The sequence below is a fragment of the Pipistrellus kuhlii genome, unplaced genomic scaffold (assembly GCF_014108245.1).
Source record: "Pipistrellus kuhlii isolate mPipKuh1 unplaced genomic scaffold, mPipKuh1.p scaffold_m20_p_5, whole genome shotgun sequence".
Lineage (NCBI taxonomy): Eukaryota > Metazoa > Chordata > Mammalia > Chiroptera > Vespertilionidae > Pipistrellus > Pipistrellus kuhlii.
Window position 1 is genome coordinate 14,643,038 of NW_023425551.1, and position 26,298 is coordinate 14,669,335.

At 39.3% G+C, this 26,298-nt stretch overlaps 1 protein-coding gene across 4 annotated transcripts in view; it reads right to left on the reverse strand.

Annotated features, from left to right (window-relative positions):
- Window positions 1-2,217: 2,217 nt before the first annotated feature.
- Window positions 2,218-26,298, reverse strand: part of ARHGAP18 (Rho GTPase activating protein 18) — a 166,012-nt gene continuing 141,931 nt past the window's right edge. For all 4 annotated transcript variants that reach the window (XM_036414078.2, XM_036414077.2, XM_036414079.2 and 1 more), the window contains exons 9-15: window positions 25,831-25,990; window positions 23,169-23,251; window positions 17,861-18,067; window positions 17,164-17,304; window positions 9,405-9,529; window positions 4,945-5,006; window positions 2,218-3,778 (exon numbers count right to left, since the gene is read on the reverse strand). In XM_036414078.2, coding sequence (XP_036269971.1) covers window positions 3,687-3,778; window positions 4,945-5,006; window positions 9,405-9,529; window positions 17,164-17,304; window positions 17,861-18,067; window positions 23,169-23,251; window positions 25,831-25,990 — 870 coding nt within the window. In that variant the 3' untranslated portion in view covers window positions 2,218-3,686. The remainder of the gene's footprint in view (window positions 3,779-4,944; window positions 5,007-9,404; window positions 9,530-17,163; window positions 17,305-17,860; window positions 18,068-23,168; window positions 23,252-25,830; window positions 25,991-26,298) is intronic.

Genomic DNA, 26,298 nt, shown 5'->3' on the forward strand with positions numbered 1-26,298 from the left:
TTGCTAATCCTGGGTAAGCCAGCTACACTCCTGCCCTTGGGCCTTTGTTCCAGTGTAACCCCTCTGCCTGGAATGCTCTTCTCCTAGTATCCATGTGGCAAATTCCTCACCTTCTTCAAGTCTTTGCTCAGTGATTAGTTGTCCATTGAGACCCTGTTTCCTAGTGCAATAAACCTGTCCTCTCTGGTTCCATTGCCTTGCTCATCTTTTTTCTGTCTCCATTGCACTTACACCCTTTCTTTTTTTTTTTTTTCCAGATGATTATATTTTTTTTTCTTTCACTTTTTTATTAAGGTATTATATGTATACATTTCTTACCAATCCCCCCCACTCCCATACATGCCCTCCCTCCCCAGACTTTTGTGTCTGCACTTAACACCCTTTCAACATACAGATAATTTTATCTGCTTATTAATGCATTTTATTTCTTATCTGTCTCCCTCCACTAGACTATAAGCTCTATCAGAGTAATTTTGTTCACTGATGTACCTCAAGGGTAGGCCATGCCTGGCACATATACACTGAGTGGCCAGATGATTATGATCTCTAAATGCATAATCATCTGGCCACTCAGTGTATATCCTATATAATAAAAGGCTAATCTGCAAATTGTCTCCTTGACCGGGAGCTCAACTAGCGGGCAGGCTGGCCAGACCCCACCCATGCACAAATTCATGCAAAGGGCCTCTAAAAATATATATAATATATATGTATATATGTGTATGTATATGTGTGTGTGTGTGTGTGTGTGTGTTTGTGTGTGTTTGTGTGTGTTTCCTCATTATGATTCTTCTGCTTGAAATAGACAATGCCAAAATGTCTAATTTTCGCCCAGAAAAATCTCTTCTTCACCTTCTCCACTCAGTAGGTTAAGGATAAAAGCAGACTAATATACGAAACATAACAATTCTGAAATGAATTATAATTTACAATTTTCAGAATTAGTGATTAAAATGAGAGATCCATGGCGTTCTTATCTAACCAGCACCGAATCTGAACAGCTTACATTTGAACTCAAGTTCACTTTCAAAGCTTCTCAGTTTAGCCTCAAAGAAAACCCTGACCAATACTGCCACCTACTGATCAGTAGGTGAGAAGTCAGGACAATGAGGTTGAAATTGCAACCCAGTTTAAGTAGGAAAAGGCAATAATGAAAAATCCCACTAAGTCATAAAACAAGCTGCTTTTCCCAAAGAGTGCAGGGTCACCAGTTTTCCATAAATACTATCTCTCTACTTTTCACCAGCAACTCCCTTAAAAATTAGGATGTTTGAGGCTCAAAGCAAACATAGTTGCTTTTATTTTCCATCACAGAGCAAATAAAAACTAATCTACTCTCAGTAAAATTAACTAGAAAAATAATTACAAAAAAGCATTCGTGCCCTGGCCAATTTATCTCTGTGGATAGAGCATCGACCTGTGGTCTTAAGGGTCTTGTGTTCGATTCTGGTCAAGAGCTGGTACCTCCGTTGGAGTGCAAGCAGGAGGCAATTGATGTGTCTCTCTCACATCAATATTTCTCTATCTCTGTCTCTCCCCTTCCACTCTCTCTTTTAAAAAAAAGTGGGTTAATTCTAAGGCAATAACATATGAGGCTCTACACTATCAAGTTTCTCCTCTTTAGAAGTGTAGCTAGACGTCTACATTAGCCAGTTAAATGCAGCATTGTTCAATGTCAGTGAACATGGGTCATGGGTCATGAGTTCTAAGAAAACTTCAAAATGACGTTTTCATATTTATTTACCAAGATCTGGCACTTTTTCATTCCACACCCACCCGCCGGGGGTTGTAAATATGGTAAAAATTAGTTGACATACGATTTAGGACACCATTTATCTAAATCATGATATTCACTAACTGCTTTTTTTGAAGTTGTATACCTATCCTGCTTTAAGTCTTTGATTTTGCTTTTATGTTAAGTGCTTTCATGAAATTAAACCATTAAAACTGCTTGCCAACTGGGAAATTAATATATATCATCAAAATCAGAACCAGAACACACTATGTTTTGAAAAATGTTAAAAGAACAGAAATTTGCTAAGAAAAAAAAAAACCAAAGAAGGAAACAAGTTTCTCCCACAGGTCTTCCCATTTAAAAAATTCCAAAGGAGCAACAGGGGCAATAAGAGAGTAGAAATGTCTTTTAACAAAAACAAAATTAGCCCATTAGTACACTCATGAACACATAGGATTAAAAGTAATAATTCCAAGAGAAGATAATTTAGAAAAATGCATTTAATTATAAAAAAATTTTAAATAAAAAAGCAATGGCACAAATCACTAAAAAGTTAAACGATCATATATCCACAGGCCGTTCTTGTAATTATATGCTGAAAATTTATGACCGTTCTCATTAACAGCGTTTTCCCTCCTAATTAGAGTGACATCGAGAACTTCTGAGAATGTGTCATTTTTCCTAAAGTACTACTAAAAGTATCATAAAGACGGTTTGTGCAGCACTCATAGACATCACCTTTTATTTACTACACTCTACACTCATAAAATATTGAACATTTTTCTCTCACTTTATTCCTCTTATTTACAGAGAGGCTCATCTCTTGTCACAATACAGTTTGTGCATTAAAATCCCTGGGAATAGTACTTGTCGCAGCATTTTAATAAATCGACTCTGATTATTTAAAATAAGTACACAAACAAAAGCTTGTTCATATGACTGTGTCATACCCAGAAGAATAAGTCTTCCCGCAGACTTACTTATGAGTTAAAAAACAAAACAAAACAAAAAAAAAAAACAAAAACAAAAACAAACCCTCTTTGGGTAGAATACATTCTCAACCATTCCTGGATTAGACTCTCATGCATATTTATATCCCTAGTATGACAATAGGTAAAGCTAGCTAGGACTTTTTAAATTTCTTTTAGAAGAGGGCAGCATACATGAAGTGATTTGGCTTTCACTCGCTTATTATCCATACTCCAGTTATTCCACATGGACATATTTTATTTATTCTTAGTATACAAGTCTTTAATGGTTCCGGGGTAATTGGCAGTTTCTGACAGTTCTGTTTTTTTGGTAGTGGATACAGCTCTGTGCACATATGTCAAATGAACTGGAAACAAAAAGCAAATCACTTCATATGATACAGCAGGGAGAAGGAGAATGTTATCTTTTGAACAAATGATTCAAAGAGATGAATAGTCAACATTTGACAGTCACAGGAATACTACTGAGTTTGGGCTGTTTTAAGATGTCCTAATTTCATAACTGGCCATACCTGGCATTTGTTATCCTTTCTGTTAAAAAGCAAACCTAATTGGGGTCAGGCAGATGTGAGGAGGAAAGGTAAGAAAGTATATATTACCGTATACATGATTTTAGGAGAAAAAGAAGTGAGAGGAAGAAGATATATTTCATATAAAAAAAACAAACAAACAAAAACTATGTCACATCTGGGCACATTTCACAGGGTACATGAAAACAGCCTACAAGTTCATTAAGCCTCTTTCCTCTCACTCCAGAGATATTTATTTTCTAGTAATGGTCAACATAATAATTAACATAATTCTGGCAGCAGCACAAATCTCTAACTTTCTGAGACTTGGGAGTGTCACTGTTCAATGGTTGGATGCATCCGAATAGCAAAAGAGTCCTGCTGTTTCTTCCTTTACACTCTTGACCAAGCAAGTATTACTGAGGAAGTCCTGGGGTTAGCTCAGCAGGTCTCCTACGAAGGCTTGGACTTGATAACCCATTCGGCATTCGGGTTGAGCTGATATAAGTCCTTCATGTAAGTGTCATCATCGAGGCAGCGTTCCCCTATTAACGACAGGTTGCATTGGTTTCATACAGTGGGGTCACTGGGATGCAATTTTAAACGTAAGCCTATGTCTTAGACTTTAAATATTTTTCATCGTTTGATATCTTCCATAAAATTATACTAGTAAAACTGGCCAAAAAACATTGGAGAAGCCAATTATGTGGTCCTTCTATAAATGCACATGTTTCAAATTAATTTAGGAGGTTGAAAGTACTTTGCGTGATAGGCTTTTAAATGGTTCCTTAAAAGCGTATTCACCTTTATGAAGGGTGACAACAGTTTTGAATCCCCCTAAGAAAGAAATCATTCTTAATTCCCCCAAATCTAAGAGTAAAATATAAAATAAAATACATTAATATTTAAATATTCTTTACTAATCCAGGTTTCTACTGGAGCTGTGGATATTTTTTAAATTTTAAAAAGGAGCCTTCATGGTTCTGCATTCAACTTTTAACACTTACTAACATTTTTAAGTCCTAAAAAAAAAAAAAAAAAAAAAATTCTACAGAACTTACCTTAAAATATTTTCAATTACTATTTTGAAATAAATACCATTTCATTTATTTGTGAACAATTTCACCCTTACCATTATAAGGTTCAAAAAATGGGGGAAACATGTATTTTAAATTTTAATAAATACATGAGTATAATAAATAATCAAATAAAATATAAGACATGGTCAAAATTAGTCCATGTATCCTATTTCTGTTTCCTAAATTACTAACATATGTGTGTGTACTATTTAGTAGGCAATCAGCAATGACAAAAATAACTTCTGCTTTCACTAAAAATATCTAGTACTGTACTATAATAAAAATGTTATCTTGGTCTTAAATAAGCTCAACTACTTCCTTTATTAAGATGAAACATAAGCATATAAAAAAAGGAAAAAAGTTTTGAAAAACTTAATTAACCATTCTAGAAATTATATCTATTTTAGGAAACTTGCCTTGGCTTGGCCAAGATTCAACATGGATGTGGATTTGTACAGAGGAGCTCCACGTCTGAAGAGAAAGGCCAGACCACTAAACAAATCCATAATACTCACCAACAATGTACGTTGTGCTCTATGTTACTACCTTTCCTTCCCCCCAAAGATATAAATAATAATCATTGGCAATGTCCAGTCAGCATATGAAATACAGAGAGAGAAAAATACGCTTACCAATATTCCCTCCAATTTCATACAAAAAAACTTCCCCTTTCTTGAGCGTCTGGGCGATCCCACTGTTAGGGGCAAAACAAACGGATTAGTTATATCATCAGACAGCTTGCAGGTAAATCACTTTAATGTGCTTGGGGAATTCTGGCTTGTATGGAAAATTCATAACTTAGACACACTGTAATTATCTCCACATTTGTATTTTCCCATCTGTTAAATGTGCCTAATATGTAATAAAAATGTCACACCTGTAAATTAAAATAAACAAATGGCAGAGGAGAGGCAGTGGAGGGCGGATGCATAGGAAGAGATCAATCAAAGAATTTATATGCATAACCCAGGGTTACTGACAATAGGGTAGTGAAGGCCTGGGGAGCGGTGGAGAGTGGGCTAGAAGAAATCAATGGTGGTGGGGGAGGCGGGGAGAAGGGGGACAAATGTAATACTTTCAACAATAAAAGATGAAAAATAAATAAAAATAAACAGGTGGAACCATATATCTAAAAGCAGAATAATAAGTGAAATATCTAAATTTGTAAAATTAAAAAGAAGGTAACACAACATTTTAATTGCCAATAAAATAATATGATCATCTACTTAGCATAGGGACCAAAAAGATCTCACTAAAACTATGAAGAGAAATATTTGCACCTTAGCTTTCCCATGGCATTTACTCCATAGCATTTATTATCAGGGGTTTGCTGGGCTGACAGGTCTGATGTGATGTAAGATAAATGTAAAGAATTGGACATGGCTCATAACCCTCCCATATATGGCCGTCCGAATATGGGAGTACATACACTCAAAGCAGAAGTGAATACTTGGCCATAGTGTGCATTCACAGGGTTAAATTCAAAGGATAAGCTATTAGAGACCTTAGGGTCAAACAATAAAAACTGGTAAAATTTGGTGGTTTTTGAAACTCTGTATACTAATTACCTGCAAAACCTGCTAAAAATTCTGTCCCAGAGCTCTGAAAACTCTGAGTTAGTATGCTAGATGAAGCCCAAAAATCTTTTTAAATGCTCCATAGTGGGTACTGATGCATGGGAAGGTTTGCGAACCACTCGTATAAGGCCCTGAAGGCACATTCCCTGGGACTGAGAAGAGAAAACCAAGACTGACTCTTATCCAAACTGTTATGAGAAATATGGTACGGCAGAAGCTTTCCTAACCAACCATGTAATGACTTAGCTGGTTACCCAACTCTGTCTACGCTACTCCGCGCAGGGACATATAATGTCCTCACGTGTAAGAACCACCTGCTGGCTTGTATTCTAACTAGGAGGTTTTGTTTCTGAACCGGTCGAACCAGTGTACACCTATTTTTGAAATTAAACAATTTAATAATTTTATTTTTTTATTTATAATGTAGTACATTTCCTGGTAAACTATGAGTATACCAAGAGTCATTATTCCTAGGAAAACAAAATTGAATGTTTTGGGCGACTAGATTTTTAAAAAAAATCTCATCCAATATTGCTCTCAGATTGCTTCCCCGTTATCTGTGTTCTTGTTCCAATAGAAACATAGATTTCCTGGTACACGTAACCTTTTACGTAATGCTAATCAACAAGCCCACACACAAAGACAAGGAAGCAGCCTTTATCAAGACTGGTGAGTGAATGTGCAATTTATTGTGCATCTATTTTATCTCATTTATATGCTCTTGGCTTTGGTAGAAAAAGTAGAGGAGGATGAGGATGAACAAAAGTAGGATTTCTAACTTCCCCCATGCAGATGGAATGCAAATGAGAGGAGGGGAAATAGTGAAAGTGGGGGGGAATACACACACACACACACACACACACACACACACATATATATATATATATATATACATATATATATATATATATACATACATACATACACACACACACACACACACACACACATTTATTGAGCATTTCAATTATTAGATGGTCCAGCCAGACAGTGCTGTGTGCTTCATGTTCACTTTCCTAGTTAATCCTCAAGACTATAATGTAAGTCCTATCATGGTCCACTTTTATAAATGAGGAACCTGAAATTTGAAGACATTATAAAAACTAGCCTAGGATGAAATAGGAAAAGCTGGCATTTTAATCTAAGTCACTGGCCTCCAGTGCCCCCAAGCATAAGAAAAGGGGCTGAAGACTTGGAGTGGGGGGGAGGCAAATGGGCAGAGTTCACTGGACTTCCCTCTGGGTGGAGCAGGATGGGGAAAAGAGGGGAAATAGAAGAAGGACTCTGCCCCAGTAGATAGCAAATGCTTATTTAATAAAAGCACCACCAGCAGAAAATCCAAATACACAGTAAACAACTGTCACAACACTGGTGCTTCTGATAATACCCTAAATATTAACAGGCACAGTTGAGTGTATTATACAACATCACCACCAGATCTTGTATTATGTGCACCCAGAGGAACAAAAGTGCCAACTGCAGTGAGCACTGGTGTCCTGAAAGTGAACGATCTGTAAATTAGCCAGACCCAGCCTGGAGGAGCAGCCGCGCCTCCAGGTATACTCTCTGGGTTGGGGAAGAATTCTTCCCACAGTCCGGTGGGGGCAATGGCAGCAGCTGGCATCTAAGCCATGGCAGGGGGTAGAGAGGAAGCAGGTTGACTGCATTTTAGGTCAGAGACCCTTTAGGGAGCAGAGACATCTGAAAAATGCCAACTGCTCCCAGGACTTAATCCTGAGAAATTCTAACTGCTCCTGAACTCAATCTCCCCAAATTCCATCTGCTCCTAGACTCCTCACCAATAGCCCCAGATCGAAGATGGTCTCTAGCTAGACCCTCTAGTCTAGCCCATCTGGACAGTGCTTCAGGATTTAGAATTCGGCTCCACTGCCTACAAAATGCGTGGCCTTGGGAAGTCTCTCTCCTCAGGAAAACAGAAGTCATGTGAGAACCTACTATGGAGCGCTGTTGAGAGGGAAGTTCACGCTGGCTTACTGAAAGCCCAGATATTACCAATAAGCCTCTCTTTTATGTCATCACCATCTGCTCGCTACGCAGGCTCATCTCTTTCCCCACTTTGCAAAGCCCGAGGGGAGATAGTTTAAGATATACGTGTATACCCCTTCCAACACTGAGCAGAGGGCCTTCCATGGAGCAGAGATGTAGTGAGTGTTGGGGGTAATTGTGTGGCAATCTGGGAGCATTTGAAGAAAGCTGCCAGGAGGCCTCTGAATGTTAACATGAGGAGATCAAAGTCTATGGAAGGCTAAGACCACCTTCCTGGGTTGAGATGGCAAGGCCCCGGTTTCCCTGGCTTCTTAAAAATGTATATCAGCCGGGACCGGTTTGGCTCAGTGGATAGAGCGTCGGCCTGCGGACTGAAAGGTCCCGGGTTCAATTCCGGGCAAGGGCATGTACCTTGGTTGCGGGCACATCCCCGGTGGAGGGTGTGCAAGAGGCAGCTGATCGATGATTCTCTCTCATCGATGTTTCTAACTCTCTATCTCTCTCTCTTCCTCTCTGTGAAAAATCAATAAAATATTTAAAAAAAAATGTATATCAGTTCGTTTTCAATGAGTGGGCGTGGGGAAGGGGAGGGCATTACAAATATAACCTTAGTTAAAAAATTCAAAGGCTAAAAACCGAAAACCCAATACTTGTTTGAACCTTGGAATGTCAAGAAAAGATAAGTGTAAACTTTGATATCATCGGAGAGATGCCAATGGCTTTCAAAGGACTCCTGCCCAACCTGCCTTCAAACAGAGGGAAGGCTGGGCAACTCAGTGAGGGCAGGAACTCAAGGGGCTGGTTGTCCTCCCTTAATTCTTCACCTTCTGCTTTTAAACATAAGCATTTTTATACATTATATTTTATAGGAAAAGAAATGTCTTGCTGAAACTGGTTTGACTCAGTGGATAGAGCATTGGCCTGTGGACTGAAAGGTCCCAGGTTTGATTCTGGTCAAGGGCATGTACCTTGGTTTCGGGCACATCCCCAGTGGGGGGTGTGCAAGAGGCAGCTGATCGATGATTCTCTCATATCAATGTTTCTAACTCTCTATCCCCTTTTCTTTCTCTCTGTAAAAAAATCAATAAAATATATTTTAAAAAAAAGAAGTGTCTTTTATTTGTTTGTTTTAATCCTTCTGTATCCCAATTAGTGATCATGCTAATACCCAGTAATTACCCCCGAACCACCACAGTCTGGAAGGACCACCATGTGGTCTCATGAGCCAGGCCTGGGCAGGGCAGGCCGTTGAAGGGATGCTCGGATACCCCGGCTTGAAACAGGCTCCACGCAAACACAAACTCCGTTAGGTGAACTTGACTCCTTCCAACAGTCGAACTGTTAGGTCTGCTCCTCCTCTCTGCTGAAGAGACAACAATCCTATGCACTTCATACCACCCATAGTTTAAAAAAGGAAAAAGGAAAGAAAAAGGAGGGGCAAGGAAGGGAGGGGACAAGCGAGCTAGTGAGTTATTCCGTGAAATAATTAAAACAAAACAGGCCTCTACCTTTCTTGGCTGAGAAACCTGGCAAGCACGTCACTGGCTTTCAGTTCTTCCGTGAGCTGTATTGCCATGGAAACTTTGGAAAGATGAGGAGCTTGCACTCGAATCACTCCCTGAGGAACGTCAGCCTGCAAAGCAATAATGACACTGGAACAAAGCTGGTGGCAGCTGGAACTTGTAACTCTGTGCGATGCATTATATGGTAAGTGTGCTTAACTGCTATGCGTTTTACTTCACTACATAAAAACCTTAACTACTGGATAATGTAATTTGCTAAATTACATCAAACCTCAAATATCCTCTTAATGGTGATAGGGGAACTTTATAATGCCTGTGCAGTAATGCTTAATTATTTTTAAAGATGTAAAGAATGACAGCAATAACCATTACTGCCATATTAAGTGCTGACTTCGGAGGGTTATCGAGGGGAGGGTGCTTCCTCATGCAGCAATTTATGACATTGAGTCAGAATAGGTATTTTGTGCGCTGTTTCAATGGGTGCATTTTTTAAAATCTTCCGGCGCATTCACAACATTTGACAAAAAAATTCTTGTCCCCGAGAATATTAAAGTAAAACTAAAAAGAAACACACTTTTTTAACACATTGGCATTGTGTTGGATCCTCACATAACTAATGAGCTTACAGGGTGACCACATACTTTGAACTTATGGTATATATTTGGAGGGATATCAAGGAAATATTTTAAGGATTATAATATCAAAATATCAGCTATGGCATTCAAAATATTAGGCTAAATTAATCCCTAAGCATTTTGCCAAACAAAATAATTTATTACTTATAACCATATGTCTTAGTCAGACCCTAGAAAAAAACAACCTGTACAAATGTTTAAAGATAACGCTTTATACATTCCAAGTACCCTCAAATTTATGAATCATCTACTAAGTACTAGGCATTGTGCTAGGTCTACCTATCTAGCAGATAAATAAGACACAAGCCCTTTATTGCACAATATTGTTTTGGGGCTCACAATAGTTTTTGTTTGTTTGTTTGTTTTTTGTTTTTGTTTGTTTGTTTGTTTTAATGCACATGGGCTTGCATTGCTTTATTTTCCCCAAATATACAGTATGGATATAACACAGGAGGAATCAATGTGATTTCAGAGTTCATCAAAAAGAATATGGCTTCCTCATTAGGCTGCCTAAAAATGTAGACGTCTCCAAGAGATTGAACACTGCTTCTCAGTAACACCTGAGATGGGCGTCAGGAAGGAAGCTACACTGCAGAAGACTGCACAAGGGAGCACGAATGATGTAAGACCTACACCTGTTACACCTGCAGAGAGACCATAGAGGGCCTGGTGGCCACTCAGAAACCCTATCATGGTCACCTGACCACTCCGTGAAAGGCACCAGTTCAGTTGACCACACAGTATTCCCTCCCCTCCTGGGAACACACAGGAAAGAAAGAAGAATGGGAACCAGAATTAAAGACTCAACATGGATAATTCAGTCATTTCCTCCTGCAGGAAGTCACCAGCATTAGCCTGCGTCTGTGTAAGGATGCAGCCCCTTTTTCTCGAAGAAGCTCACGGAGAAAGGCCCCATAATATGACTACAGCCTACAGGTTCTCAGGGATCATCCTTTGGAGAGTATGGCCATCCTTCCCTACAAAACACAGCCCTGAGGTCAGTGTGGAGTCAGTTCCATAGCTGATACAGGAACCCAGAGCCTCTCTGATACTTCCAGTTTGGAGGGAAGAGGCCCAGGTACCAGGTCTTGGGCACTTCTGGGTTCTCACACGTATCTGAAATGTTAGGTAACTGTCACTGGTACAGGTTCCTTGTGGCTTTGGAATGAAACATCTCTCACACCCTTCCCCTCAGTGAGCAGGGGGTGATGCCTGACAAGCTCTAGGTGAGTTTAACCCTTCCCAAAAGACTAACTATAATTTGGACTCATTTCACATGGGAATGGAATATCAATGCTCTTGAAAATCTTTTCACTGGGCCAATGGCACACCCCACCTTCTCAGGCTGACTGGCCACATTCCCTGACAACTAGGAACCTGTGTTCTACTAGGGAGGTGAGTGCCCTGGTGGGGATAGGAACAACTCTCAGAGTGTTCATTTCTGTGGTATCATATCCCATCCAAATTCTCACAACAATATAAAGACTGAGAGTGACTCAGTGTGGACTCTACCGTGCCCTTTACAGGAGAAGAATGAGTTTAACTGATAGACATAACAGATAAAGACGAAGCAACTGAAAAGTGTTTCTGGAAAGTTTTTCCTGGATATCTTGACAAGAGTGGCCAAATAATATTTACTAAAGATGATAAACAATACGCAGTGCCAAAGCTCTCATTTAAATGGTGTATGACAATTACCATTAAGCTCCAGAACCATGTTGTATCAAACACTAAAGCTATTAGTATACTAATTACACTGAGCTGCCAAACTTTGAACATACACAACATGCCTGATCATTAAGCCAAACAGTCTGTTATTAACCTGAGCCATAATAATAACTGGATCTCTGAATAATATTATCATTGTAACGTGTGTGTGTGTGTGTGTGTGTGTGTGTGTGTGTGCGCGCGCGTGCATGCTTATGAGCTGAAGTTATGTGATGCACAGCAAGACTAGAAAAGAGCAGTATTTGACTAATACACCATTAAAATTGAGTCACAAAGGATTTTACAACTTACAAAACATTAGTTAATTTCTTATGCAGGCAAAGACTATTATAATAGAGAAAATTATCTCCCAGGGTTGTTACATGTTTTACATTTTGAACTCAAGCATATTTCTAAAAATGTGGTTTTATTTATTATTCTTTGGATAAATAAACAAAGATTTTGGTTGTTTTTTTCCCCCATAAGATATAGATAAACACTACATTAGTCATATTTTGCACTCTAGAGATTAGAAATATAATGTCAGAGCTTTAGAAAAGGCATTCAATCATTTTTTTAATTAAAAGCTAATTTAAATGAAAAGCTGACATTTTTCATGCACAGAGAAACCTTTTATCTTCAAAAGGGCAAATTGGGAATACAGCTATCTCAAAAACAGCCAGATAGCATAACACATATTTTAGAAAATTAAACAAGGACATTTTAGCAAGGTATCTTAAACTAAAATGGCATATTCATCACGTTGGTCTGATTGGAAGTAAAAATATAGAAGGAATTCTTTACTACCTTGAACTGTCTCTATTCTCATTATAATTGGGCCTTGATTACCCAAATGCTGAAACTTTACCCAACTCACAGATTCAGAGAATTTTAAAGAAGAGTCAAAAAGAGCTTTCAGAGTTAAACATTTAATTTACAAAGAAATAAGCTCTGAATTGTTTTCTCTTTTAATATGGTATTTTTATGCACTATAAAAAAAATCAAAGGATATCTTAAAAAGAAACATGATTTTGTTCCTGATTTTGTAACTTGATTTTCCACATGGGTCCCCAGGTAGATCAAAACACTGTTTGCAGACCTAAAGCAGATGCCTTTCACAAGACTGGCCACAATGCCTGGGTCAGAGCTGTCAGTGAAACCAGAGATAGACTTCCAAACGGAGATGTGACTGAAGACACACAACCTATCACAAAAGACCCGGAGCCCACACTGCACTGCCCACTCCAGGGTTCTTATGGATTTCTTGTCCATGTCCAAAGCTCTAGACCTTCAAATGTTACAAGATTATTCTGGAGCTTTTGGCCAGTCATGCAAGCTCTCTGAAACTTGAGTTCCTCAACTATCAATGAAATGTATGACACCAGATCACCCTGAGTTAACACTGAAGTAACCATAGGAGAGAGGACTTTTGTTCCCTCTACTAGTGAGGACAGATGTGCTGATCAGTTTGGCTTATTTCATAGACTCTCACAAAGCCCACATGCTTTCCTACATGTGCAGCTTCCTTTTACTTTTAGAGGTGAGCTTGACTGACAGAAAAAAAAAAATGCAAATCTAACTCCACCGTGGACTGGAGGGTTGCAGGATCCAGTAATTCATGACTAGATGCTCACCAAAGCTGCTCTGGATCCTTATCAGGCAAAGATGCAATCTACTGCCATTATGGAGGAAAGAATGGAATACCTCTATTTTCTTTAAAAATACTAAATGGAGAAAAGGTGTGATGAGAGACAAGATGGAACAAGATCAGAAAAATGAGTCTGATTATTGGTGATGGGTTTATGGGAGTTCATATACTATTCTATTTTTGTGTATGTTAGGAAAATCTCGTAATAGTACAATATATATAGAAATGTCCCAGTGCAAGATGCTGCTAGCTATACTTATGGTTAAATCCCATTAATCTGACCTTTTCCTCTCATTTTATAGAAGAAACTGAGGCCCAGAGATGGAAAATGACTACCGTCTTACAAATAGCAGAGCTGGGCTCTGTCTGCAAGCACATGCTTCTGATGTGTGATGGTGTGTATATTCGTCTGTACGTGGTGTGCTTGTGTGTAGGAGAGTGTAATACCAATCCCAACTATGTAATTGAAGGCTATCATTACATGGTTATTTGTAATGGTCCACCTTTTTGTTATTTTTTTACAAAGCATTTCTCCCTGAAGTAATTAAGAGATGAGTCTCATTAGTATTTAAGAAATTCAAAAATTTACATTTGTACCAAACAATTAATATGCTGTAGTCATTAAAAAATATGTCTTATTAAGTAGATTGAGGGTGTCCTTTACAACCTGGTTTATACTATTCATTTACCTAGTCAAGCATGTCTTAATAGCATAAATGTTTAATTATATACACTGAGTGGCCAGATTATTATGATCTCTGAATGCATAATAACCTGGCCACTCAGCGTATATCCTATATAATAAAAGGCTAATATTCAAATTGTCCCCTGGACCAGGAGTTTGACCAGCAGGAAGGCTGGCTAACTGCCCATGTCCCTTCCCTCTAGCCAGGCTGGCTGGATCCCACCCATGCACAAATTCATGCACTGAGCCTCTAATATATATATTTATGCACACACACACAGACACACACACACACTGAGTGGCCAGATTATTGTGCATTCAGAGATCCTAATAATCTGGCCACTCAGTGTATAGTTAGCATTAATAGCATACAGAATGCTTTTAAAAAATATGACCTTGAAGAATTTTCATGATCTACAATCTCCTGTCTTACATCCTTCAGTCTCTGGCATCTGGCTTCTTCCATCAACATGCAATGACAATGCTTTGGAAAAGGTCACAACTGGCCTTTCAAATACAAGCTCCAGTGGACCTCCATCCAACGGTAACATTACTCGGCTTCCCTGCAGAATCTGGTGCCACTAACCAAGCTCTTTCCCTTTATTCCCTCCACCTCTGAGCTTCTAAGACCCTACAATCTTCAACTTTCTCTTACGTCCTACCATCTGGTGGCCTCTTTCACAGCTCCTCTTCCATGACCAACCACTTAAATATGGGCACATCAAATAGTAGTTTAACAAACAAATAAAATATCCGCAGTTTTATGCCCTATAGTTTTGTGCTGCATATTCAAATGATTTGAGCAATGAGTCAGGAAACATAAAATAACAAGAAAGCGGCAAGGGCAGGAGTGGGGAGACAGTAGCTTATCCAGAGTAGTCGGCCCATGTTTCACCCAAAAGGAACGGTTGCTACTCAGATCCAGAAGATGGTTACCCTGCAGGGAAGGCCCCCTTCTGAGAGGGGGCCACAGGCATGCTCCCACATAAAATTTGTCAAGTTAAGATGGAAACCCAGACTTATATGTTAAACCTTTTAGCTTTAAAGTTTGGGCAACTGATGGAAAGTTATGCAGAAAACTCTGATTATTTAGTGACTCACCACACACCCATAGTATTGGATATGATCTTGTGCTTTATATCTTGCTATGTAATTGTTTCCTATGTATATTTACTCTCCTTAATAAAATAATAGACACTTGAAAAAAAAACAAAAAACTGTGGCAACTGATTAAAATTTGTCAATCAAAGCAACAGGCCAAACGAACTTCCATGGGCCATGATCACATATAGCTACAACTCCACCAGGAAGCTTGCTCTGCTAGCAACACCTGTCTCTTCAGTTTTCTGCCAGAATAAAACCTAGAGTTTTTCACATCTCAGCTCTACTCCCGAGTGAGGTCTCTCGAATGCCCATTTCCTGTTCTGTAGCCCAATATTCCAGGTTTGGGCTTCCATCCTACTCCCTCTCCCTTCTAAGGTCAATCTTCTCCTTGCTCCCTGTGGGTGAGCACCAGCCCCATCTTCCTGTGAATACCTGGCAGGTAGTGTGGGCTTGGAACCAAGGAGGTACTTAGCAGCATTTTGTTAAGAGAACTGCTGAATTTCACAAGAGAGAAAACCAAAACACGGGGAAACCGAGTCACACCTAATACATGATACAACTGAAATTTAAAAATCTCAAGTCTTAAAATGACAAAACAGTTTCTAAAAAGTACAGAGATCATCCTCAGACCAGCTCTTGCTGTAAATCTAAAGAAAGCCAAGTAAATGCTGTTTTTCTGTAAATGACAAGATTATTTACATGCTACCAAAAAGTAACTCCTAATTTTTATTTAAAAACTTATTATTACAAAGGTAAAGCACAAATTCTGTTTCCTTAGCTATATACTGGGCCTAAGAGTATCACGTTATTACTGCCATCAAAAGAAAAAAAAGTCACCTAAGTTAATATGAAAAGCAGGGGTACAAAACACAAAGACATTCGGGTACTTATAGTGGTTTTAGAAGAAGTAAACATCTGAGTTAAATAGAAATGATATCTCAAGAATCCTTTCTAACCTAGATCAAGCCCTTTGGGGGGGGGGGGAGGAATACTATTTATAATTTCCCCTTTATTAAATTTTGTTTTTTTCAGATACATAAAAATTGACCAAAAACCTTTAAAGACAAGAAATTTTGTTTTGTAAGAGTAAGAGTTATCGATGAATAAAGGAGGGTTTTGTTGTTGTTGTTTGTTTGTTTCAATTACTAGATCCTTAAGTAGGCCAAAGCAGAAATACCAAAGGCTAGTGACTGCATTTCTACATTATGCCACAAGATGGCAGCATGTAACTGACTAACATCAATGGTGATGGTTTGGGGGGGGGGGGTGTCTTCACTGTAAATAGAACAATAGAAACCCTTTCGTTTCATGTTAAGGTTTCAAGTTAGAGCTTTGGTTAACTCTCTTCCCAAATGTGTTTTCATGCAAATCTCATGATTTTAAACCCAGATTTTAATGTATTCTTACAGCAATCTGTAAATATTTCTCTTTTTGAAATATTTCCGTTTTCTCCACGTTCTTCTTATGATCCAATGAAGAACCTTTAAGTAGTTACTGAAGTCCAGGAGTGCCCCAGGCACAACACAAACATGGACCTCCCTGTCTTTGTGGGTTAATTCTTTTTCCCCATTTCACAGATGAGAACATTCAAGAACAAAGACCAGAGTCCACACAAGGGATTCTTGGCTCACTAGACATTCCGCATTCCCTGGGCAGCTGGCGTCTCCAGGAAGTGCTTTGCTGTGTATGTGTGGGTGGGTGTGTGCTGAGACATTCTGGTCTTATCTTCCTTTGTTACCAATTAACAGCTCACTCCTTAAATCCCCAACACCTGAGCAACAGTCCGGACCAGCATGACCCGGGACAGGAGTACTTACCGCCACAGATGTGTCTCACTTACACGTCCTGCTAGGACCTAAGACTGTAGAAAGCCACACAACAAACACACGCAGACCTCTTTGCTGTGTGTGATACTAAAAACAATACCGAAATCTGTGCAAACACATAGCTTCAAGGCTTTCTTACATCATTTGTGCTTTTATCTTGCTTGTCATATTTTTCTCGGTCGTAAGCCATTTTCTTCAACAATTTCTTCACTGTTTTCTTATCTTTCTTAAGATTTTCGGTGTTTTGCTTCCTCACTTGGTTGACAAGAAACTTGGGAATCTGTGGAGAAATGCAGCTAAGTTTGGGGAGGTTAGAAAAGCTGCAGCATTTTAATCTATGGAAATAATTATATACTCAGTAAGGGCTTCGCCCCTTGGATGGAACTATGCCATTTTGCATGCCCTCTGCATTAAATCGGTGAAACAAAATGCTCTGTATTATTCATTCACTATGTGCACAGGGAGTCTTATCTGCAGGATGCAACTCACCATCTACTGTGCAAAGTTCAGCTACCCTGCAGTCCCCGTCTAATGGCCAACCAGCTCTCCCAGAAAGAGAGACAGAAAAACTCACAAATACGTGAGAGCTGACAGGTATCTAGCAATAATCCCAGAACAACCGGTACTCAAAATATTTTAGAAGTGACCAAATTGAAAGAATAAAATAATGCTGGCATTTTAAAAGTTAAGATTTAACACATGGATATTACATTTTTTAAAATCACATTTGAAATCGCCTACATTGGTTGGTTACCTTTTTATGGAGAAGATAACAATTAATAAAAAAGACTTCAGATATCATCACTCATTAACAAAGCTTAAAAATATATACTTACTGTCCACAGAATATTTTGGTACCTAATCATTAAGTGCATGGTATTAGCTGTCCCAGCTGCCATTGCAAATTCTCGCTGTTCACTGGCCTTCAGACCGAATGCATGACACATGAAGAGGTTGGGGGCCATGACCATGGCCACATTCATGACCGTCATCTTATTTTCCTCTTTATTGTCTATTACTCTTTGGAGAAATTCAAGCAGGGCCTGAAACAGAAATGACTCTTGGAGATTTGTGCTGTATGTGAAGATGAGAAATTAGAGCACTGTAGCACATGGGATTTTTATTTAGTTAAAAAAAAAAAAAGTTATGCCCAGCCAGTGTGGTTCAGTGGTTGAGTGTCAACAGTTCAATTCTTGGTCAGGGCACATGCCCAGGTTGTGGGCTTAATCCTCAATGGGGTGTGCACAAGGCAACCAATCAATGATTCTTTCTCATCATTGATGTTTCTATCTCTCTCTCCCTCTCCCTACCTCTCTGAAATCAATAAGGTATCTATTTTTTAATAAAAATATATATATATAAGTTATGCATAACTACAGCTCACTAGCCACATCCAGCAGCCTGGCATGACAGCTTCTGCATTGGGTAAATGTGCTCGGAGGTGAGGCCTGTGTCTGCTCAGGACTCCAGGACTGGGACGAGGGCAGAGAGGTTCAGACACAGGTGGTGGGGACAGGAATGGAGATGTGTCAGGCCAACAGCCTGCCAGAGCCAGGGAGCACTGGGAAGCAGTTTAAAATACGGTACCAACAGTCACTTGCTTCAGGAAGTGTGTTCTTTTAACTCTCGGGATTAAAAAACAAAACGATCCCCTTAAAAAGATTCATTTAACCTTAGTTTCATTTGCTCTAAGGCTGTGGTCGGCAAACTGCAGCTCAGGAGCCACATGCAGCTCTTTGGCCCCTTGAGTGTGGCTCTTCCACAAAATATCTCGGCCTGGGCGAGTCTATTTTGAAGAAATGGTGTTAGAAGTTTAAGTTTAAAAAGTGTGGTTCTCAAAAGAAATTTCAATCGTTGTACTGTTGGTATTTGGCTCTGTTGACTAATGAGTTTGCCGACCACTGCTCTAAGGTCTTCAATAGCTGCCATGAAATCTAAAACAAATGGGGATGATGATGGGGAGTACAAGGAAATGAAGAGAGACAAAGAAAAGAGGGTCTTGAAAAACACATGAATGAATGAATGAATAGGACCTTTTCACCAGAACGGACTAGTTTATGCTCAGATTGATGCCAGCCACTTCCCACCTCTATTGCCAACACCCAGGGGTCCTCTGAGCCGTTCTGCCCCCAAGCCACAGGCAGATGACCCTCCTCCTGAAAGGGCCTGGAGCTCTAAATTCTTCCTTTGCCTTCTTGCTTGATTGATGTTGCTCCAGAACAGTAACAATCACAGGTTTTCAGTATTCTCTATGGGTGAGGTTGCTTTGAGTACATCAGGGAGCTCATCTCACCTAATCCTTGCTGGAGATCGATGCTGTAATTATCCCCACTTACAGATGAGAAAACATTAGCTAAGAGAATGTAAGCAACTTACCAGGGGTCATAGAGCTAGCAAATGGTGGAGAAGCAATTTACTGGCAGGTCTATTTGGCTTTTGTTTCTGATTTCTTAACTACTAAAAGAAATCAGTTTTTTATTTAGCTTCAAATCCCTACCAGAAAAAGGTCAAATAAACTATACCAAAATGGAAAAGGGGGTGAGTGGGAAGGTATTCACCTTCCACAGCATTAAAGGGGTGGGGTGGGGGGGAAGGGGACTCCTAACAGGTTGATCTTGAATCAGATTTAGCTGCTATACAGATCTGAAACCTTTGAAACAAACGAAAGGCATAGCCTTAGTATCTAACAATGAGATTTATGTGTTTAATTCCCAGTGGAGTGCTCAGAAAGTTAAATTGTAATCCAAGCATAAGGTTTTATAGAAACAATACCTCCTCAAATGAGGACAAAAGATTAATCAGTGAGGTTTGGGGGGAAAATATTTAATTCTGTTCCATAGAGCAGAATAATTATTCAGGGATCAGTGTATCTCTTTCTTTAGGAGCATAAATTACAAAGATTAGGTAATGAACCATTTTAATTGTGGCGTGCATATGCAATAAGGTTATTCAAAATATTACTGTCAGAATATTAGAATGTGTGTATGTGTAGATTTGAAATTAATAAAATATTAGCTGAGCCTTGCTGAAAGAACTTCATCTTCAGATGTACTTTCTCTTCATCTACACTCTAAGAACTGCCCTTTAAAAAAAAGGTAGTTTTTTATTTTATAAGTATTTTATAAGTATTACTGGACCCTTATAAAACAGGTTTAAAACCCAGTTTAACTGCCAGCAGTTACTAAATTCTAGCTATGTGTGATTCTAGCAAAACCTTTTGATGTCTCTACTCTTTAGTCTTCTCATTGGTAAAGTGAGAATACTAATCTTCTAGCCTGCCAGGATGAAGTGAGGGAATATATGTTAACAAACTTCCTTTAAAAAATTAAGGCTATTATATTATACCACATGATCCAGTAATCCTTTTCTAATAATCTACCACCAAAATTTAAAAACACTTATGTGTAAAGATATATGCACCCCTACGCTCACTGCGCCGTTATTCACAATAAGCCAAGGGACAGGAGGAGCCCAAGTATCCCTGATGGATAGAGATGTGGCACATACACAGAGTGGAATACTACTCAGCTGCAAATGGTGAGATTTTGCCATTTGCAGAAACATGGATGGATCTTGAGAGTGGGTATTATGCTAATCAGACAGGAAAGAAAAGAACCATATGACTTCACTCAAATGTGGGATATAAAACAAAAAAAGCAACAAATGAACAAACAAGACAAACTCATGGACATAGACAACAAAACGTTGGTTACCAGAGAAGAAGCAGGGGTGAGAAGGAGGAAGAGAGGGTAAAGGGGGTCAAACACATAGTGATGGAAGGAAACTAGAGCACAGTTATTGTATGATAAAGTTGTACACCTGCAGTGGATATAATATTACTAGCTAATGTTATCCTAATAGACTTAACATTTTTTTAAAACTACAAAAAGGATAAACAAATGCCAATAAATATATTCATATGGATCCCTAGTTGGTATCTTAACATCAGTCTTTGTTACTCTTCCAAGTCAAAAAAGGTATGATTACTGATCAAAATGCACAATAATCCAAACTAAAAAAAAAAGAAAAAAAAGAAAAAGAAAATCCTGGTCAAGCAGCTTGTCCAAAGACACCCAGAGCCTTATGCTTAACCAAGAACATGGTGTTTAACCCAGCACCTCCTCTCCTTTAAATATGCTGTAGAAATCGTCTACACAAACACTCACTTCCCTCCAATGGCACTTGAGGGAGTGGTCTGAAGGCTGGAGAAATGGGAGAAGTTTGCATTAAGCTTCCTGAAAGTACTTTCAGATGGAGTTCCCCTGATCCTTTATGGAACTAAATTTAAATGGCTTATTCTCTTGTACAAATGGTACTTGTTCCACTGTTTCTATGATGAGAAATCTTGTTTGAAACTTTCATCAGATTGGCTAGTTTACACTACTAAAGCTTATGTGAAATGGTAAAATGACTTGTTTGCATTTTCCAATGTTTTTACCTCAAAAACATATTTCCAACCTTACTTATGAAATTGTACTCCCAGTCACTTTGCATATAAAAATTAAAACCGCTCACATTTTTTAAAAACATGTATTCTTAAACAGAATTTTTTAAATGATGGGCCTGATTTTGAAGGCAAACTACAAAAATGAATTGTAGACCAGCCTTGCCAAGTAGTGACCATATTGGAAGAAGTGTTTCCTCCCACAGCTGTTTGGACTCATTGAATGCAGGTGTATTTTAAGTCCATCGTGTGTCGTTCGATTCCCGCCTTCTATTGGTCATTCGAAGGCCCACACACACAGACAGGCACCTCCATGTGAATAAGAAAAAGAAGGATTAAACCCCCATTTGCAGGGAGTTGAAGCCTGTGTTATGGGCACAACCAGCAAGCAGAGGACAGTCTGGAACCAGTCCCACTTCGTCGTGAGCCAGCTGTCCCTGCGTCAGCCACCATGGCACACCCCTACCACGCCACCATGGTCACACAGCGCTTGAATGTAACCCTGTCTAGAGCTGGCCTCTGCCTCCAAAACCAAACCAAACCTGATGCTCTCATGACTCATCTGACAATCATTTAAGCACAGATTTTTTTTCTGACTTTGTCATGGGCTTAACTCTTCGGGAGTTCTCGTGAAGCAATGGAGTGTTTTCACTCCAGAATCCTTAAACACTGCTTTAGTCCAGACAAGCTGAGGATTAACATTCATTCATGGGCCTGGAAAAATTACCCCTCACTTAGTGTCAGTTCAAGGAACCTAAATGAGATTCAGGAGAAAATTTCCAAAGATTTGCCAACTGGTTGTTTTGTTTTCTTGACATGAAATTTCTTGGCATGATATTTCATTTTAAATAGAAAGAAAAGTAGGGATGTAGAGGGTAAAAGGGTAAGGGTTCCACCTTTAATTGTATAAAAACAATCTTTTGAAGGCAATGGCAAAACTTAAGATAAATATTCTTTCTAAATTATACTTTTATTTTTTATTGATTCTTTTTAAGCGAGAGAAAGGAAGGGAGAGGGGGAGAGAGAGAGAGAGAGAAACATTGGTGTGAGAACCCTCTGCCCACTTCACACACACTTAACCCAGAATGAAACCCAAAATCGGGGTAAGTGCCCGTACCGGGAATCAACCTTTCAGTGCACGGGACAACATTCAACCAACTGAGCCACACTGGCCATGACTCTAAATTATACTTTTGATGTTTTCTCTTATTCTTTTATAAAAGTTTACTATCCTATGGACTCTCATCATTAAGGAAAATAAATTAATGTAGAGCAATCTACCAATTATTATAAAAGACTGACAACACTTCTAATAAATGGAATTAAATCATATAATATTAGACCAAAACGTTTTGAAATCATGGTAAACATCAGCAACTCAGGATAAGCCCTCAGGGAAATAACTAGGATTTCTTTGAGTTTCTCTGTCTTTTGGCTAAACCAACACTTTTAAATCATCATTTTAACTTAGTCCAAACTCCAAACAAATGTATTGTAACAACTTTAGGCAACAGTGGGTTATATGTGATGACTCATAAGGAAGGAAGGAAGAGAGAAAGAAAGAGTGAGACTTCCCCAGGTGTCCTTAAAAGCAGGTCTTTTCTTTATGGGTTCCTACTGATATTTCCATGACAACATCGTATTGTTTTGCCACAAACAGTGGCTCTGAGGGACAGGTAAGGGAAAGGAGTCCAGCTGACCTTCAGTGTGTCGCGATTCACATCGGGCAGGAGGAGGACGAGAAGGTTCAAAGCCTGTAGTTGCTGCTTCTTGGTTGGAAGATCTGCAGACAGATTATTAAATAAATGGGAGTCCTTTTCTTTGCTAAACATTATCTGTGCTTTCTTTTTTCATGTTGTATGAAAAAGGTTATTTAGCATAAACATCACTGTGAAATGTAAGACCACAACTGAGCAGCCTCCTTGGGGAGTGTTTGTGGGAGATCAGGGAACCACCCCCCTCCCCCATCCCTTCCAGAGCTTCTCTCTCAGAAGCTCACTCCAACTGCGATCATTGGACAATCGGCCCCACACATTAGTGCTTTGAAACCAATTTCAACGTCTGCATGGAATTGTGTCCCCATAAAAAGACATATGGAGGCTGAAACCGGTTTGGCTCGGTGGGGATAGAGCATCGGCCTGCGGACTGAAGGGTCCCGGGTTCAATTCTGGTCAAGGGCTTGTACTTTGGTTGCGGGCACATCCCCAATAGGGGGTGTGCAAGAGGCAGTTGATCAATGATTCTCTCTCATCGATGTTTCTAACTCTCTATACCCCCTCTCTTCCTCTCTGTGAAAAATCAATAAAATATATATTTTAAAAAAAAAGATAGATGGAGGACAGGACCGTGCATGTATGGTGTCAGGGTGAATCTGCAACAGTTAAGTCCATTTCTTTTGATGATGAATGAACAGATTATGTGGTAAGAATCCATCAATTCCAACAGGAACATGTAACACAGAGCCTGAGCTCAATAGGTGTTCAATAAACATTTGTGGGGTGAAGTGGAAAACCAACCAGCAGTGGAAGAGTCTAAGAGGTACATGATGATAATCATTGATAGTTATCACATTTGGTAGCCTATGTAACATTGGAGTGACAATCATGGGTATTTGGAGTCATCCTGGCATTTGTTTGTCAGGGATAAATGTGGTCCTTTAATCCACATCCAAGGAATGTGTGTAAAAGAGCACAACTGAACCACTGAAAAAGTATTTTAAGCAGAAGATGATTTCCATCACTTCTGCCCTAGAAATTCTTAAGAAATGTTATGCTATGACCCACTGGAATCATCTCAATATTATTACATGCTTGAAGAATAGCTTGGAATACAACAGAATATTATTCAGTCATTAAAAGGAATGAGATTTTGCCATTTATGACAACATGGATGGACCTTGAGGGAAGTATTCTAAGTGAAATAAGTAGACAGAAAAACAAATAACATGATCTTTGCTTATATGTAAACTCTATTTAAAATAAAAAGCCAAGCTCATAGGTACAGAAAACAGATTGGTGATGTTTTGATTGGGTGGGAGCAAATGAGTGAAGGGGATCCAAAAGTACAAACTTCCAGTTATAACAGAAATAAGTCAGGGGATGTAATATACAGCACATATCATAGTGACTACACTTAATAATACTGTGTTGCATATGTGGCATATATGAAAGATACTAAAAGAATAGATCTTAAAATTTCTTATCACAAGAAAAAAATATCCGTAACTATGCATGGTGACATATATTAATTAAACTTATTGTGGTGATCATTTCACAATCATACGCCGTATACCTGAAACTAATATGATATTATATATCAATTATACTTTAAATGTAATTTCAAAAAAAAAACTTGGAATAGTTCTGGTTGACATTGTAGCTCACCATAATTGTTAATTATGGTTCCCTTTCTACCCTCAAATGTGAACACAGCTGAAACCGGTTTTGCTCAGTGGACAGAGCATCAGCCTGCTGACTGAAGGGTCCCAGGTTCAATTCCAGTCAAGGGCATGTACCTTGGTTGTGGGCACATCCCCAGTAGGGATTGTGCAGGAGGCAGCTGATCAATATTTCTCTCTCATCAATGTTCCTAACTCTCTATCCCTCTCTTTCTCTCTGTAAAAAAAATCAATAAAATATATTTTAAAAATGTGAACACATTTGGAAGTGAAACAGCCGGTCACCAGGACGTTGCATTTTCCCTTTATTGTTAGCCTCTCGGGACTACAGGGATAATGATCCCAGCATATAGATCTTATAATAAGATCTGTGCTCACTAGAAAGGCATGGAGAACTATCTGAGACATCAATTTGGAGCTTGCCCAAACCTGCAAACTGGCAAGACAGACGTAAAGAGCCCGCTGCCCTCCACCAATGCGACCATCACACGACTTGTTCCCCATGTCTGCCTGGCAATTTCAAACACTTGACTTCTCAGAAAATAATCGCAGACTCTGCCAGATCCCCTCGCGCTCTTGTGCTATAACTGTTAATCCACAGCTTCTCCAATAAGTGTTGTTTTTAACACTTGGCAAGAAAAAAAAGTATCAGAGATCTTGCGTGACTCATTCTATTCTAAGAGAAATGCGATGTTTCCAGGTTTGAACAGGAAAATATATTGTATTGCTTAGGGGGCATGCAGTCTGTCTGTTACCCAAAGAGAACATTCTGTTTTCTGTTTGCCCAGAGATGCATAGTTAGAGAGGAAAACGACCGCGTGGCATTGGAGTGCCCGCTGACACCAGTGAGTCACCAGGTCTACCCAAGCATATCTGGTCCTGCTTATCACGAAAGCGATGAACAGGGTGGTAGCACCCAAGACTGCCCCCCCCTCCAGCCCACCCCCGAGGGGGCCAGCACTCACTCTGCACGGCCTGGAAGGCTTTGAGGTACTCGCCACTGAGCAGCGGCTGGGGCAGCTCGCGGATGAACAGCTTCAGCAGGCTGGCTGCATCGTGCTGCTTGACACTTTCCCAGTTAAAAGTCCCTTCGTAAAACTTTGCTTCCAGTTCTTGGCAAAGACTCTGAAAGGCAGGAGGAAAGAAAAACAAAACAAAAATCAAAACAAAACTACCAGTAAGTGCGTTCCTCTTTTCCTGCAGAGTGTGTGATGCATTTCCCACTTTACAAGCGATTCTGCTTCTTGGAAAAGACTTGTGAAAAGTACCCACGTGTCCAACACTTGTCCATCACTCAGAAAGCACCCCGCCCCTCCCTGCACGATGCTTTTCCAAAGGAAAATCATAGCCAAGCCAAGAGGTTCAGAAACTCAACACGTTTTCCTGGACACGCTTCAGCCCTCCGGCAATAAAGGTTTAATGAAAAGATTTGT